The sequence below is a fragment of the Filicampus tigris genome, chromosome 12, assembly GCF_054856515.1.
Source record: "Filicampus tigris isolate MCC_2025a chromosome 12, RoL_Ftig_1.0, whole genome shotgun sequence".
NCBI lineage: Eukaryota > Metazoa > Chordata > Actinopteri > Syngnathiformes > Syngnathidae > Filicampus > Filicampus tigris.
The window spans coordinates 2,106,840-2,124,498 of record NC_141228.1 but is presented as its reverse complement, the minus strand read 5'-3'; the positions used below and the strand labels follow the sequence as shown (position 1 = coordinate 2,124,498).

Genomic DNA, 17,659 nt, shown 5'->3' with positions numbered 1-17,659 from the left:
ACCACGAAAAGCCGAGTGAGTCAAAGGAAACTAACAGTCAGCGAGTTTACTAGCTGCCGAGTGCTTCCACGTTTAGCTAAAAAACTTGAGGAGCTCCTCCCCGACGTTCGGCAGCAGGTGCACTCACTCACTTGCCGGCGAATAAAAGTTTCCCCGCCTCTCTCCTCCATTAACCGCGGCAACATTGGCCAGAACATTTTATTAGTATTAATTTGGGCGCCCAACTAAATTTGTTTGTCATTAATAATCACTTGTTAATAAATTCTAATTGTTGATTTGGTTCCCTCTCGCTCTCTCTACACCTCATTTGAATTTGGTACAAGTAATTAAGTAGTTAAAAAAAAAAAATCTGTTTTTTGTACCGAAAATATACCGAACCGAAGTTTCCAACAAACCGTACCAAACCAAAATGTGAGTTAGCGTACCGTTACACCCCTAATATATATATATATATATATATATATATATATATATATATATATATATATATATATATATATATTAGGGATGGGAATTTCGACTACCGTAATTTGCCCGCCGACTAGTCTTGAATTTGATTTGCGACTAGTCGACTAGAAAACTTGAAATTTAATACATTGAATCCAAAGTTTAAAATGAAAATGTTTTGTGTATTTACAGTAGGGGCTATTTTTGCCCAAACATTCAGGACAGTTTGTTAATTTAAATTCTATTCATGTAACAACAACTGACTGAATAAAAGTGAACAATTGAAAGAGAAATACATTTGCCAATGCATTACATGGCATTTATTATGAATAATGTAATGAGTAATGATACCGACTCCCAGTCCAGCAGGGTCTCATTCGCCATATGTTAGGTGCATTATCATGCACACAGGCGACGGCTTTATTTTCTAGTGCCCACGTACCCATCACACTCCGCAGGAGAGCAGCAAAATTTTCAGCTGTGTCTTTCCTCCAAGGCGCATGAAGCACACAGCTGTGGAGATGTCCTTCGTCCACATACGTTATACACGTTATAGTCATGTAAGATTCGGTGGCTATGGACGTCCATCCGTCTGTAGTTAAGGCATTGGCCACATAGCTGACCCGCTCAAACGCTCGTAGTATCTACTCTTTTATTTGGTTATGGCTACTCTCGAGTTGGGGTGTTATTGTTTTGCAACTTGGCACCACGTAGCCTATTCAGGCTCGATATACAGCATACATTTTTTCGAACCGTTTTCCCTCAACAAAAGAAAGCGGCAGCATATCGCGTCATTTTACAAATTAGTTGGGTAATCTTTGCTGTGCGGTGAGCATCGCAGCTCCTAGCTGGAACAAACGCTCTCATGTCTCACTGGCCCCGCCGCCATTGACCTGCAAGTTCACATCGAGATTTACGACGTTGTTATATATATATATATATATATATATAAAAAAAAAAAAAAATATATATATATATATATATATATATATATATATATATATTTTTTTTTTTTTTTTTTGGGGGGGGGTTACAAGCGCCACCCTGTTTTATTAAGGTAGATATATTCCAATCTTTCTCTTAAATCTTTATTACAATCAATCATTGCACAGCTCTGGAGGTGAACACGGTTCACTATGATCAATATGCACGTGATACGAAAAACATGACACACAAATGCCTTTCGATGCTTCAGAATTTATTTTAACAAGATACACAACACAGCTGACTACAGTATCTTTAATACCCGTGCAGACTCACTGGCCTGGCAACTAAATATTAGTTACGGTTTATATTTCACACTGAAATAAAATCTCTGTTCAGAGAAAAGAATGCACTAATTTCAGACAGTATGAGTCAGTACATATACACTGATATGGCATCTGAACATCATATAAAAATAAATCTCTGGGTAGAAGAATATACACATCAATATATTTCTAACGGAAAAAAGACCTCTAAAACAGGAGATACAGATTGAGAGATTCACAAAAGAGACAATCCACAAAGGGTATTTCAACATAGTAAAACTAATTGTGTTGATCTGGAAGTTCCATTTGCATTGCGTGCCTATTGCCACTTTTCCGAGCGTAATTAGTGATAGGTAATAAGGAACTGTCCTTGAAGCTACTGGAGAAAAAAAATAAAGGTAAGGCTACCAACCTTTGAAAATGTAACAGGTGACAGCATATGCTCTGATATGGCAGCTCACCTTCTGTAAACAAGGTGGTAGAGACACTCATTTTCTTTCACAGCTACAAGTGGCAGTCTTTGTTCTTGGCCCCATAAAAGCATTTTAAAAGTTGACATCAGTGGGAGCATGTATCTGTATTTAACCAATGCTATGTGACGGAGGGATTAGGACAAGAGAACAGGGTGAGGGAAAGGAGCAGGAGAAGAAGTTGCTTATGTTGACTTTCAGATTTCAGTCATCATGGAGCAGAGCAGCGCTACAGTGACCAACCACAGCGAGGAAATCACTGCAAGACACAGAAAAGGTGAACAAATCCACTTTAACACATCACCATTAAATATTATCAATATCTGGAGCAATGTAGTACATTTACCTGCACACGATGCATTACACTCCATGTTGGTCAGTGAGTCCAAGTAGTTCTGGCCAAGCCACTCCTGGTAGGTCTTTCTGTCACCTACGCCAACAAGGCGTACGGTGGTGTCTTTGAAGATAAGATCTGTGCCCTCGTAGGCCTGCGAGTCGAACATCCGGAACTCTGTACCTGTGTCACTACCAAAATATGTCTGTAAAGAAACAATGAGAAGGACAGTGAAGCTCATAGGATAAAAAAAAGTGATAAGGCGAGACAGGTTCTTTGAAAATGGGGCAGAAATGTGCTGTTGGAATGGGTCAAGATATCCATTCATTACCTATCTTATCAGGGAAGTTGAGGCCTATTGTTGCTGACGGGTGGGTGATCGTTCACAGATTTGAAGAGAGATGGGCAATCCCGCCCAGAGACATCCCAGTACCCCAGGTGGCGGTGGGGTTATGTGTGCGTGTGTGGGGGTGATTTGCTCGTGAAAGTCGGCCGAAGTTTGCAGTCGTATTCGCTAACGGACGCTCCGGATTAGAGCCGAAACGGGCAAGATGAGATCGGTCTAACAAAAAACGAGTTTTTGTTTTATTTTTTCGCCGTACAAAAATTGTTATACGGCGTACACAATTTGAAATGATCAAAAAACGTATAAAATACGCGGAAAACGTGTAAGTTGACAGGTATGCTAAGCCTCCACAACACAGCTTTTTTTCATGTGGGTTCCCTCCTGCAGTATTGTTCTCACAGGCATAGTCTGCCCTCTAGTGTACGTCCATTTCAATGACGAGGAAAAAGCTGGATAGCAATTTTGTTTTGTTGCAATGATTATTTTTATCAAACACAACAGTTTTCCAATAAAAGGCAATAGTATTGCGTTATTATGCAATCTTAAATGTTTTCGTGATGTCCCCAGGCTTACTCTGGTCTGCATCATCATCACATCACGACGCTCTTGTGTTGGCAGCTAAATGCTATCTTGGTTAAACAGTTGTAAACAATTCAATCCACTCACGATACTCCAAGCCGGTAAGTGGATGTGCATAGGAAATTAGCCAGCTAATGAGCTTTGAGTGCATGGGGTTTTTGTTTTTTTTTCTAATGTGGGCGGGGACCGACAGAATGTAAGGACAGAAGCACTTTAAAGGGACACTTGGATGAGCTTAACAATGGCACTTATATTATAGGTTTGCATGTAAAAACGACATCAGTACTAAAATGCCCACCTCAAAAGACTCTGTAGTGATTCAAGGGCTTTTTTTGTGATTAGGTTCATGACAAATTTCCCCGCCCCTTTTGGGGGCGTGGCTTATGTTATGTTTTCGGTCTCGGCTGTCTACGTCACGGGAGAGAGCCAAGCGTGGTAATATTGCTCGCTTTGTCAGTTCTGTTGTCTAAAACGGCACCAAAATGCAAATGCACATGACTACTCTTGTCCACTTCAACCTGTGAAAGTATATAAAAGTGTTCTGCACAATAGTTTGGATTTATTCACATAAAACGTGATCTCATCATGATCACCTCCACAAAATCAAAAATACCGTGGCGATCACTTCTCCACTTACACAGGCTGAAGCGGACAAGAGCATGAATACGCACACGAACCCCGACTGGTTTATATTTCGGACATTTAGCGATGCTAAACTCGTGTCAACTCTCGGGAGGCAGATGGCGACTAGCAGTGGACAAGCAATCAGGCAAGCACAGATCTTTATCCCCTCCCCTTCCCTCCCCTCCCCTCCCCAGCTAACAGTAGGATAACAGTACAGCTAATAGCAACAACTAGCTTCAGGCCGTTAAAACAAAAGGCTAACGCACAACAACATTAGCTCCTTACTGTCCGCGCAGCGTGTGGAGGTGATCATGAGCCTGTGTCTTCATGTCGCGGGGTTTCCTCCCAAGCAGTCATGTGTGTTGTCCGACACCACTTGCAGCCGCCATTTTCGCCGCAAGTGAAGCGGCGTGAGAGTGAGGTAAGACCTCATCGCACAAGCGTCAATGTTCAGCAAACAAAACGTTCCAGCGAGGAGGCTGACTGCACAGCCGAGTGTGGCCGCATTGGAACGTACCGTTTCGGCTGTTAAGTTCCACGGCGTGTCATCGGTCGAAAAACTGTGGCCATTCCTCATCCAAATAAATGTGAATGTCTACTCATTCCCACTTCAGTCTCTGTAAATATTCTGACTGGTTTTAAATGCCTCGCTTGCCCTAACCGTGATCAAAGAAGCAGAAGCAGTGTTTTGTTGTTTTTTTTAAGCAAAGAAGCAGTGTGCACACAAGCATGGGTGGAAAACGCCAACCCCACGTCAGACAACACTGAACTGAAAAAAAACCCATCTGTATCTCCATTTTCAATTCTGACAGTCCCTTTAAGTGCCACACAGAGTTGTACTATATATTGTATGTCCATAGTAAACAGACTCCCTTGAGAATATGAAAAGTTCCTCTCTATAGTACCTGTGCACGGTCCAGGAGCCCATAGATTGCGTGGATGTTGGTGTCAGGCCGCACCATTACGGCATGAGAGGGGACCCGCGCCAGATGACAGTATTTATACTGAGTGACCTCGGCTTTGGTGCTATGCGGACACAGCAGCTGGAAGTCTTTTGACAGCAGATCTGTAGCCCAAGTTTCAGTAGAGTTCCCTATGTAACCATACAACAGCTTCATGTGAGGAATCATTTAAAATGTAATAATTGTGTGATAGAGGTTCTGCTTGTACCATCAGTATTTTGGAACACAGTAGAATGCTTGATGAAAGCCACATCTCCATCTCCCGTTGCCAGACACCTGAATGGAACAAATTCTTATGATTTTTTTCAAAATTAGGCATTTTAGGCATGAGAACCTAAATTTGTTTACAGCCCTTGTTCTCATAAGGGTTAATCACACCTATCACACCTATGACCAATTTATAATCTTCATTTAACCTGACATGAACGTTTTTGTAAAGTGCGGGGAAGTCAGAGTACTCTGAGAAAACTCCCGCAAGCACGGAGAGATGGTGCTAACTTCACACAGGGGGGCATGAGCAGACATTCGAAACTGAGGTAGACGTGCTAACCAACAGAGGTGGGCATTCCGTCTGACTGACGGACCGGGCCGTCTGTCCGTCAAAGACGGGCACCGTTTTTGCTGACGTTAGACAGGAAACTTATAAAAGAAAGATGGACTAAGCACAGACGGAAGTGGATTTTTGTCCTTCAGTTGTTATCATCACTAACCTGGTCAAGTCCCGACGGAACTCACAGTCCATCATTGACGGACCCCCGTTTTGCTGACGAGAGACGGAAACGCGACCCGCCTGTCTCACTTGTGTTGTGTTGAAGGCAGAGAATCATGAGTTAGTCAGGCTGAGAGCAACAACTAATAAATGAGCTAAAGGGTAATAAAGTAGCTTTGTATACAGAGACAGTTTTACAGAGAAGTTTTTATGAGTTAAATTTTACATTTCTATTTTTATTTTTGGAAAGAGTACGTTAGGAGGTTGTGAAACAGTATTTTGTAGGCCCAAACTCCATTTCAGTAGGTGGCAGTAATGCACCTAAAGTTGTTTACCAACCTCTAAAAGACAGGAAAAGAAGAAAAAGGAGAAGAAGAAAAAGACGCTGAAGTCTGAGAAACAACATTAATTTATTGTCATGGCAACCTTATTTCGTTTTGCACAAGGACTAAGAAGCATTTTAATCCACCAGGATTATACCTTTGGAAACAATGTGACATGGGATTCTGGTTAAGGTAAGAAAAACTTTAAAGTAAAACTTTGAAGAGTTACATTTTAAGGCAGGCTCAAACTTAATAGTTCAATAGATTGGCAAATAAGTGTAGACTATGTGAGATGTCAGATGTGAGTGTAAAGCTGTTTGAGCAGCAAGCCGACACATTATGATGTAGCTAGTGCACTACATTTACCATTTTAACCAAATCGGTTCAGATGGATGGATGGATTTTTCATTTGTTGGACCTTTTTTTCCCCAGATTGACAATTGACGGAATGACGGACCATTGACGTTCACTGATGGAAGCGTGGTTAAAATAACATGACTGACTGACCAACAGAACATTACAGTTTGGTCCATCTTGTAAAAAATGACGGATTGACAGACAACGGACGGGTACCCAGGCTGCTGACGGATGACGAATGACTGACCGGCAAACTTTAGTAAAATGCCCACCTTTGTTAACCACCAAACGTATAGTGTAGAACCATATTCAGTGATAGGAAATCAAATGTATTGATTAAGAAGCGGGTTTGGTATGATTTTTGTACCTGAAGGCACCGTCGTATCCATCATACAGGTCCTTTCCTTTCTCACATTTGTTCTGCCCTGAGCTGTCTCCGAAACACAAGCCACACAGGTTGATTGGGAAACCGGGCTGATTAGCACCAGGTACACAGCTCTGCTTGAAGAACCCAGCCACCGCTATGTACCATGGGAAGAAAACTATTCAGTGACAGTGATTTTTCACTTGGTCAGAGATGATTTGTGCACAATGAGTTATTTCATTGTACAGGTCAGTTGCTATTACAGACACTGACCTTGGGGTATATGGCAATGTTTAGGGCTGATCAGGCCTTTCTCTATCAGGGTTGATACAGGAACATTCCAACCAGCTGTGCGACCGAATCCCGTGTGACAGGAGCGAAGGCCTTTCAGATCATCAAGACTCCTAATGTCATAGCTAGTCTTTTTCACCACCGCAACTGCATAATAGTTGGAGCCATCCCGATCCGCTGGAGGAATGTAAAAAAATGTCAGTCTGTGGTGTACCTTGGCTATGTCTTTTTGCGTCACTCTATGTCTTCTATGTACCTGTATAGCTCTCTCCAGTAGCGGGTACCAAGCCATAGTCCTTGCCAGCTGTATAGATATAACCTCCATCCAGAGTGATGGCATCAGCTTTGTGGTTCTGAGAAGCAAGTAGTACATGTTTGTGTTTATAATTCAGACATTTGTAAGACCTTTTTAAAATGACAAAAATGTCTGTTGCTAATCCCAGCACTTTACCTTTATTTTTTCCATGCAGTCTGTCACAGAGTCGCCATAGATACAGTTGACGCTCGGAGTAAGCCCTTTACCTTGAAAGGCAAAACCCATCGCAGCACATTTCTGCTGCTCGCCCGCCGACAGTACACACCACCGCAAAGTGCTTTCTATTGATAGATTGACAGGTGAACAGGTAAGTTGATAAGCAGAAACTGTGGTATGTTAGGTATGATAGGGTCGATCTAGTGGGGAGGTGGGTGTACATAAATATCTCCTCTCCTGCTGCTTCTTTTGACACATTTCACTCCCCTACCTATTACCTCTCCTGTCGGTCATGGCGGTATGTTTGCATGCAAATGGATGCAAACAAAAGGAATCGGTACCTGGAGGTTTACAGTCCATGGCACTCATGGCATTATGATAGAGCTGACCCATCCATTTCTTTGGGTCATCATACTCGGAGCTCTGAAACATGACGGAGGACTCCGAAAAGAGCAACGTTCCTGTTCCATAAGGCTTTGAGGAAAACATGTTGAATCCAGACTTCTCCTGCAGATAGGAAGGACTAATGAATAATACTTTGTCAAATGTCATGATGAATCACCATTACTCAGTAATACACACTAAAACAAAATGTGCAGCTGAGTCATTGTGGGTGGGACATGGACACCTTGTGTAAAATTACATGGATCTGTTGCAGTGTTTCTTCAATGACCGCTCCGCTTTTCTGACTGCGCTCCACTTGATTTTGCTGGGAATGTGCTCTTTCTGCCTTCGAGTCACTTGTGTGTAAAGAGGAGCCTCTCAGTCATGCTGCTTATATAAAGAACTGTGCTGTGCCGGCGCTTCTTTATGATTGGTGGGCCGCGGCGGGGAAATGGTCATCCAATCAGTGCTTTATGGGAGAGCTCCCTCACACAGCACACACTGATTGGATGGCCATTTTTCCGCCGAGGGCCACCAATCACAAAGAAGCGCTGGCACAGCGCAGCTCTCTATATAAGCACCGTGTAACTGAGAGGCTCCTAGTCACACAAGTGGTTCGAAGGCACAAAAAGCTCTACATCTACATTCCCAGCAGAATCAAGTGGAGCGCAGTCAGACAAGCATAAGCGGTCATTGAAGACTCACTACTACAAGCGATGTGGAACACCCCCTCCCCACCCTGGACGAAGTTTGAAGAGAAATAGTGACTCACTGCGTTCTGGAAGCCTCTTCCCAGCCTGGTCCCTCACTCAAATCTGTCTCCCAAGCAACAACAACTTACTATTTTCCTAACCGCGCTCGCCGCAACAATCGAAGCCTCGCCTCATAAAACAGACTAATGACTGATTGATGACGGATGTCGAACTGAATAAAAGGGTTTCCGTCGATCCTTAATCCGTCTATTTTAAAATTCGTCCCGTCATTCGTCCACCGTCAGTAAAATGCAAAACAGCCCGATGGACCGTTCCGTCACATAGACGGAATGCCCAGCTCTGAAATACAATATTGTTCTTCACTTTCATAAAAGTGGGTCGCAACTGTATCAATGGAAAGATGTGGGTCCCACGGTGGCTAATCGCTGCACAAAAAAATGCTGAACTGTTTTCCTAACACACTCGTTGGGTCGCTGTGGATTTTATCAGGAAGATTATCCGTTGTACAATAAAATTCTGTGCCACAGCTATACTGATAACCTGGTAGCCCATTTCTTGGTAGCTTTACCTCATCAGTATGGGCAGTTTCTACACCTTGGTGGATCAAAATCTTGACCCAACATGCTGGGTCAAATTCTCAACTGAATGCGCTCGTTATACTGTGAATAACCCAGCTCAGTTTCTTTTCGACTCAGCCCATTTGGGTTACTTTTGACCCATCAGTTTTAAGAGTGTATGTTTCTGTTAGTGAGTATAACAACATTTGAAATATTCATCTGTAATCCAAATTATAACAACACCACAATAGCAAATAAAAGTACACATTTGTGAAAAACACATGCAATAAACAATACAATATGAATGCCAAACCTATTTTTTTTAGTAAATGAAGTTGTTTCAGGCGATTGTAACTTCAAATGGGTGAGATATTTGGACTTACCAGTCCCTCAGCAAGCATGTTAAACACCACAGACGGAGTGATGTGATCGCCAACCACAATGCCTCGAAATGGAATGCGGACCAGATTGCAAGTCTTCCACTGACTGACGGGAAGTCTTCTTCCATCACGACACAATAGCTCATAGTCTGCTGACATGTATTTATGGGCCCATTCAGGGCCGTTACCTGGAGAAAATTAAGCGGTTACAGACCAAGTCACTCATGGTGTCCTTCAGTACTTTGTCCTTATGATATAGCTAGCGATGAAATTAGGTAAATCCTTACCATCTGTATTCTCTTCAACTGTTGTGTGTTTGATAAAAGCGACATCTCCTGCACCTTCAGCCAGGCACCTAATGGGGACAATCAAAGTGGGAGCAATCCATTTATAATTTCTTTGCAAAATTAATTTGTAAAATCCATTTGTAAGACGAATCCTTAGTATTCCTAAACCCCTTTCTCAAGCCATTTCAATGTTGCAGAGTTGCAGTATGTTACCTGAAAGCTCCTTCATAGCTGTAATATCGTTCATTTATGCTCGCCTCACATTTGTGTTGTCCTCTTTCATCGCCAACACACAGTTGGCACAAAGATGCGGGATCGCCCACCTCATTTGCTCCCGGAACACAGCTGCTACTAAAAAACTTGGCCACACCTGATCATGCCCGCACGCGCACAAGTGCACACAGACACACATACAAAGAAAGTTTCAGGGCATGTTTCTGAAGGCTCTTTAATAATAAAAGGTTCCTACCCTGTGAGAAGTCACAGCCCATGACTGACATGTAGCCCTGGTCTATGAAATGTCCAATGGGCATCTTCCATCCGGCTGTTCGGCCTTTCCCAGTGTGGCAGCTCTTTTTCCCTTCCAAGTTATTGATGTTGATGCCAGAAGTGGCCTTTTTCACAACCGCAACTGCAAAGTAAGAGGCCCCGGTACCTGAGGTGACAAATACAGTATAAACAGTGAGATCCGGAAAAGCATATAAAAGCAAGACGAGATGACTCAGGGCAAACGCGTTATCACCAGTCAAAGGCTAACAACAAGAGTGACAAATGTGCAACCATAAGTGGAAAAAAATAATCCAGTAACTCAAGATGGATGGAGGTTATTCACCTTTTGTTAAAAAAACACTTATGAACCTTGTCATTGTAGTCATGTGCTTTTTTTTTAACACAACTATTAAAGAGGGCACGGACTGAAATGCATCATGTTCATTATACACTTTGAGCTTGTGAAAATGATATGAGGCTATTGAACTATATGAGGGGAGCATGCATTGGAGATAAACAATCTTACGATCAGCCTTTGATTCACTGGCAGCTATCTTGAATGAGGCACTCTTCCCCAGGTTGTAGATGTCAGAGGCAAACATGGACAAAGCATCAACTTCCTTTCCCTACAGACGTAACAAGGAAATACAAAAAGATAAATAAAATTAAAAACAGCAACAACATAGATAGACCAAGCCAATGCAAATATTATGGAGACAATTTATTTGTTTCATGTTGGTGAAAATTAACATAGGACTTGTTTAGTGCAAGGAACATATCAGGCTACAAATTGTCTTTCTTTCTTTTTACACACTACCAAATGTGTTGAAAAGTTTTGTGAGACAAACGGTCAAAAGTATTCATCAGGTATGTAGCACCTTTTTACAAAGTTGCCACATTCACACACAGATGACACAAAATCACACAGGGAGTCCTGGTATCTGGTTCCTTAAAAGGAAAGTCACAAAAATTTTCCTTACAATAATATCTTCTATGCATCTCCATTTGTCTAAACACAGCATTCTGATAAATATTGCGTTTGTGGAATAAGGATTAATCCACCTGTTTTTAGCCATCGCTGGGGTTGGCCATTTTGCCACTTTCTGTCAAGTGAAAATGACATCACAGATGCTCAGGGCTCAGGTAACAACCAATCACAGCTCATCTGTTTTCTGAAGCTGAGCTGTGATTGGTAGTTACCTGAGCAACTGTGATGTCATTTTCAGTTGACAGAAGTGACAAAATGGGTGCCCCCTGAGATGAACAAAAACACGTGGCTTTTACTGCTTAACTCATATTCCACAAACACAGTATTAATCAGAACGCTGTGTTTAGACTAGTGGGATTGCATAGAACATAAAGACAATTTTAGGGTTGACTTAAAGGGGAAGTCAGTACAAACATTTTTTTTTCAATAATATGTTCTATGCAAGCCCACTAGTTGAAACAGGGCATTCTGATAAATATTGCGTTTGTGGAATAAGTGTTAATCCACTAGTTTTTAGCTATCTCTGGGGACGGCCATTTTGTCTTCTGTCGATTGAAAATGACATCACAACTGCTCACAATGACCAATCACGGCTCAGATTCAGAAAACAGGTCAGCCGTGATTGGTCGTTGTGAGCAGTTTTGATGTAATTTTCAGTCAACAGGAGACAAAATGGCTGCCCCCAGAGATGGCAAAAACGAGTGCATTTTGCTGCTTACCTCATATTCCACAAATGCCAAATCAATCAGAATGCCAACTAGTGGGCCTGCTGGGAACATATTGAAAAAAATATGTTTGGGTTGACTTCTGTCTTAAGTGGGTTATTTAAAGCCCTGAGCGTGATGATAAGTCAGTATCCAACCTGGAGCTTCTGCACGCAGTTTTCCACTGTGGTTCCACGAACGCAGCTGAGCGATGGTCGGATGGAGGATTCGGCAAAAGCCAAGGACATGGCCTCACATTTTTTCTGCTCAGCGTCCGAGATGGTGCACCACCTGATGCTGCTCTGACCACACACTGAGCAGACAGAGATATACACCAGCTTTGCTCACGTTTATTGGATATCACTCATCATTTCCTTTGCCAATTCGCAGGGAATGTCAAGAGTTTGACCAAAATCAAAAGTCACAAGGTACAGAAGCAATATTTTGAGGTGAATGGGAACAACATTGTGATTAAACTGAACTACTGCAATCCAGGGGCGGAATCAGGACATGGCTATTGGGTGGGCCTGGAAAAATCAGGGTGGGCCTGAAGATTTTGCTCACTGAGCACAATCCTCCTGTCCCGACACATCGTATATTCAAATAAAATGACTGAATAATTTGAAATTCAGATCTGTCATATAAGGACAATATGCACTGGACTGTACGACAGTAATACGACATGCCGTAAACAGATGCTAATGGGTTACCGGGGCAACACCCGCGAACAGGCTCATTATTATTTTTGATGTTACCGTTGATGCTGGACTGTACTGTTTTCCCAAGCGACACGTAAAGCTTTGTTGACAGCTTGAAATACTTGTGCGGACATTGAATTACTTTACGTGGTGTCAGACGTTGGCAACGGACGTGCAGCTTTGCGAAAATGGCAAAGTTTAAGGGAAACTTTCCCTTCGACCGACCGACGGATTGGGCTGATTGGAAGCAGCGGTTCCAGCGTTTTCGAGTGGCTACGAAACTGAATAAAGAGGATTGCGATGTACAAGTAAGCTCTCTGATATACGCCATGGGCCCGGAATATTTTCAGAAAATATTTTCAAAGCATTCACTTTTGCGGACAAGGCGGACAAGGAGGAATTCGACGTCGTGTTAGGAAAATAGGACGAATACTTCTACCCGAAAAGGAATGTTATCCACGAGTGAGCGTGTTTCCAACAGAGAGTACAGCTACCCGATGAGAAAGTCATGTCATGTCATCTTCCAAACCGCTTATCCTATACAGGGTCGCGGGGAGTTGCTGGAGCCTATCCCAGCCGTCAATGGGCGAAGGCAGACTACACCCCGAACTGGTCGCCAGCCAGTCGCAGGGCACACATAGACACTGTCACTGAGCGGGAATTGATCCCACGCTGCCCGCACACAACTCAGGCGTGTGTACCACTACACTATCAGTGGACACCCGATGAGAAAGTCTAAATGTTTATTAGAGCTCTATATGAACTATCAGAACATTGTGACTTTGAAACACACAGAGAGGAACACATCAGAGATCGCATAGTGGTGGGAATCAGTGACAAAGAGTTGTCTCGTAAACTGCAGTTAGAGACACAGCTCACACTCGCCCAAACTATTCAGGCAGTATGCCAGTCTGAGGAGGTGACAAGACAAGTGCACGAGCAGGGAGAAGCGTGCGCAGCGGTGCAGGAGTTCTCAAGTGCTAAAACCAAATACAAAGGAAAACAGCAGTGGAAAAATAAAAAGAATGTGCCACAGTAAATCTGTCAGAGAAGTGACAGATGCAGAGACTGTTTCACAGAGCCCATATTTCCTTGGGGTTGTCACAGACACGAGCAGAGAGAATGATCAATGGACTGTAGAAATTGTCATCGGCACAACACCAGTTAAATTTAAAATTGATACCGGGGCAGATTTAAACATCATGGAGGAAGAGACATTCAGCAGGTTAGTCCCTGAGCAGAAATTTGTGCAGTCCAATATTCCGCCCATGAACAGCCCTTGAGGTTAGGTAAACTGTGTTGGAAAATTCCAAGCAAATGCAAATTACAAGAAAAAGTACTATTCATTTCCAGTCTATGTGATCCACAGCCAGACATCGAACAACTTGCGAGAAAAAGAGACAGCATGTGCAATGGGACTAGTGAAACACATTGAGGAAGAGCACAATGCATTTGGTGAGCATGGAACTCTCAAGACAGAGCCAGTCAAAATACAACTTAAAGATAACGCAGAACCATATGCAGTCCATACGGCTCGATGAATTCCCCTGCCTCTTTTGGAGAAAGTAAAAGAGGAATTGCAGCGCATGGAGAAAAATGGGGTTATTGAAAAAGTAACCAAACCAACAGACTGGTGCGCACCTATGGTGCCTGTCCAGAGACGAACTGGCCAAGTGCGCATCTGTGTGGATTTGAAAAAGTTAAATGAGGCTGTGAAGAGAGAGAGGTATGTCCTCCCAACTGCTGAAGAAATCACTGCAAAACTGTGTGGCGCCACCATGTTTACGTCATTGGATGCGGCCTCAGGTTTTTGGCAGACAACTCTCCATCCACAAAGCAGTGAGTTAACCACATTCATTACGCCTTTCGGGAGATACGCATTCATACATTACCATGCAACTCAAAGTGCTTCACATTTTGAAAAATATCCCCCCCACCACCACCCATAGACAATATAAAAATTTAAAAGGTAACAAAAAAAAGGAGTAGATGAGTAAAAAGGGCAAGAGTGGATGCAGAGCATCTTGCGGGAAAAAAACACAATTTCATGGAGCCCTCTGTACCATTCAAGAAGAATGCCTTCTTAAGAGAAACAACATATATTACAGTTTGATGTATTTTACGGTTTATTTGAAATTACAGCTATTGAAACCTGTTTAAAACTGAAAACAAATTTTTGTAATTGGTCTTGCCAATATTTTAAATGCGCATTCAGTTTTCTTTGAATGTGTGACTAATTTACAAATTAGAAGCTTAATGACATTAAGACCAAAAAAATAGCAATATTTACATTTAAATGTGCACTTGTATTGTCAATGTAATAGGACATTTGTCCATTTCTGTCATTCCTTTTTTTTTTTTTTTTTTTTACATAACTTTCAAATGAATTGCCATTGAGTCTTTGAAATAACATATCCTGAAAATGAGTAACTGTGAATGTGTGTGTGCATAAGTAGCTGTGAATTTTATCCAATATAAAAATGGATTTTGATTGTTGATAATGTATTTCCAAATTTTTGTTATGCAGACCCCCAGAGTCTTGGCCACCACAAAAACAAATCATGGATGAAGTTACTTTTTGTTATCATGATAGAAGTTGTTTTTACCCCCCAGTTCATCAAAAATGCAGATGCATTCTTAGTGAACAGATATATGAGTCATTTGAATGGATATACGTATATTTACTGCAACTAAACATACAGTATCTCTTACCAGCATGAAGAATTAACAGGAAGGCTCCCGCTGTGCTCCACATGGTCATGATCACGTACTTCTTTCCTCTTAGTGTGTCAAAGTCTTCTGTGCTGACTCTTCAGTCCAAGTGCAAGTTATATCTCGGTATATATCTGTAACCTGGTCAAAGTCCTGAGATGATGTTCTGAAATGATGTTGCACAACTTCACTGCGTTGTAACAGGCAGGATACATAAGTGGCAGCCAAGCTCACTAGGTCTGGTTTATTACTGCTGTGCAGTTGAAGCTGACTAACTACAGACGGGGGCAAACATGGCAAATATTCAGTAGCTCACAACCTCACTTTTTGCCTTCAACCTACCCCTATGAGGATAAGCGGCACAGACAATGGATGGATGGAAAGATGTCCGCTGGACGTTCAATAACAAGCCAAGTGAAATATAGAAAGGTCCCCTAAATAAAATGACTTGATGATGGATGTTCGTTTTCCCCTTAATCAGAAATGAGCAGACTCAAAATTACTCCAAGAAATGTGCCACCTCACAGTGCCAGCGTAGCCTAGCTGCAGACCAGAGTGTGAACAGAGAAGTCTTTTACAGTCCTCACCTCTGCGACTGTGGGGCTTTTCCACTCACGCAGCACATATAAACGTACAGACTGACGGCTGGAAATGTATTTGTGACTCACTCTGTGTGGGAATAGGCAACACTGTTGACACTGTTTACCCTGCTTTCTAAATTTTCATTTTGTCTTTACTACACACAAAAGAGCAGTAGAGTGACCTACATAGTACATGGGCTTCACTTATAGGTCAATATTAAGTTAAGGGCCTTCATAGCCTCATCAGTCACTCAGTCATGATGACAATTTACAACAATGAAACCCGGAAGTCTTATTTATGTGGCCAAACATTTTGCACACACGATGCACACACAACTCTCAAATGTCCCATTCTGCTCTGCTAACTGTCTACACTAGTGTAGGCCTACTCTATGTAATAAGAGATTAAATGGTCATTTAATCATTGATTTTTTAAGATTACATGTTAATGTAAAGTTATCTGATAAATCAAGTCATTTATTTTATTTATGTATCACTGAAATTGCTTTCCACCCTTTATTATAGATGTTAATTAACTGCTCCTTTGAAATGTCAGTTCCACTACTTGTCTTTCTTCAGTAGATGACGAAACAGTGGCTAGTTGCAGAATAATTATTTGCACTATTATAATCATCAGCCCCCAAGTACCACAAAAATTGCCCACAATAACTTACCAGTGATGGGACATTATGATTTCCTAAGAATGTTGTAGAAATGGTTATGGTCATTAGTCATTTAAAAATGGAAACACTTGACGAGATTTATCGAAATAAAGTGTTTCTGTTTCCTAATTAATGTGAAAAATCATTACCATGATTCATATCTTCACATTGATGATTATCATTAATCATTAATAATAACATGATTATAACATTATTAAAGCTGATTGAAACAAATTTATTTCAGACTTGTATCAAACTGGTTGCCCTTTTGCATTAATAAGTACCACGGAGGTTGGTGACCTCCCAGTTGTACAGTATGTTTGAACATTACTGGAACAGAACAGTGATTGACCCAAATAAATATGTTCTCTCACATGCAACACACTGCCTACAGGCAAAAAAGGTTCCATGTTCCTTTCTGGAACGCGTTCGTCAGATCGTAGGCTAGGTTCAAACCGCAACCAAATGCGACCCAGATCAGATTTTTTTTGCCCATATGCGACCTGTATCAGATTTTTTTATGACAGTCTGAACGGCGCAATTCCGATTTTTTCAAATCCGACCTGGGTCGCTTTCATATGTGGTCCTAAATCGGATATGTATCAGATTTTTTGCAATGCGACCGCGGTCTGAACGGCCAGGTCGCATGTATCCGATGTTGACGTCATCCGGAGCCCAAAATGTACTCCGCGCAGGCAGAGGGAAAGTGCTGGCAGCAGGGGGATCAAATCTGCAAAGTTGTTTTGAGGAACACATTTGACTTGATATTTTACTTAAATTGAATCCCACTTGAAACATGAAGCATAAAATGAACATTTATGGTGATAGTCGTAATTCAGCCACGGTTCAGATTGATTCATTTTTTATGACGTGACGTCATTATTAGTGATGTCTCCATGAAATGAGATATTAAAGCGTCACCTCATAATTTCCCCCAAATACTGTATTTATTTATCTCCTACCTAATCACTTCACT

The 17,659-nt window shown here is 41.8% G+C and overlaps 1 protein-coding gene across 2 annotated transcripts; it reads right to left on the bottom strand.

The window, feature by feature from the left end:
• Nucleotides 1-1,586: 1,586 nt before the first annotated feature.
• On the bottom strand, nt 1,587-15,915 carry meltf (melanotransferrin). 2 transcript variants are annotated; one of them, XM_086047436.1, is made up of 16 exons: nt 15,441-15,915; nt 12,189-12,343; nt 10,865-10,964; nt 10,319-10,504; nt 10,063-10,219; nt 9,850-9,917; nt 9,566-9,750; nt 7,870-8,035; nt 7,508-7,653; nt 7,313-7,409; nt 7,039-7,233; nt 6,769-6,922; nt 5,221-5,288; nt 4,956-5,116; nt 2,514-2,706; nt 1,587-2,426 (listed from the first exon to the last, which is right to left on the bottom strand). In XM_086047436.1, the coding sequence occupies exons 1-16, from the start codon at nt 15,487-15,489 to the stop codon at nt 2,365-2,367; spliced, it is 2,142 nt and encodes a 713-aa protein (XP_085903562.1). In that variant the 5' UTR covers nt 15,490-15,915; the 3' UTR covers nt 1,587-2,364. The 2 variants fall into 2 exon arrangements, with proteins under 2 accessions (XP_085903562.1, XP_085903561.1); XM_086047435.1 differs by having other exon boundaries at nt 1,589-2,426; nt 4,956-5,143.
• Nucleotides 15,916-17,659: the final 1,744 nt, after the last annotated feature.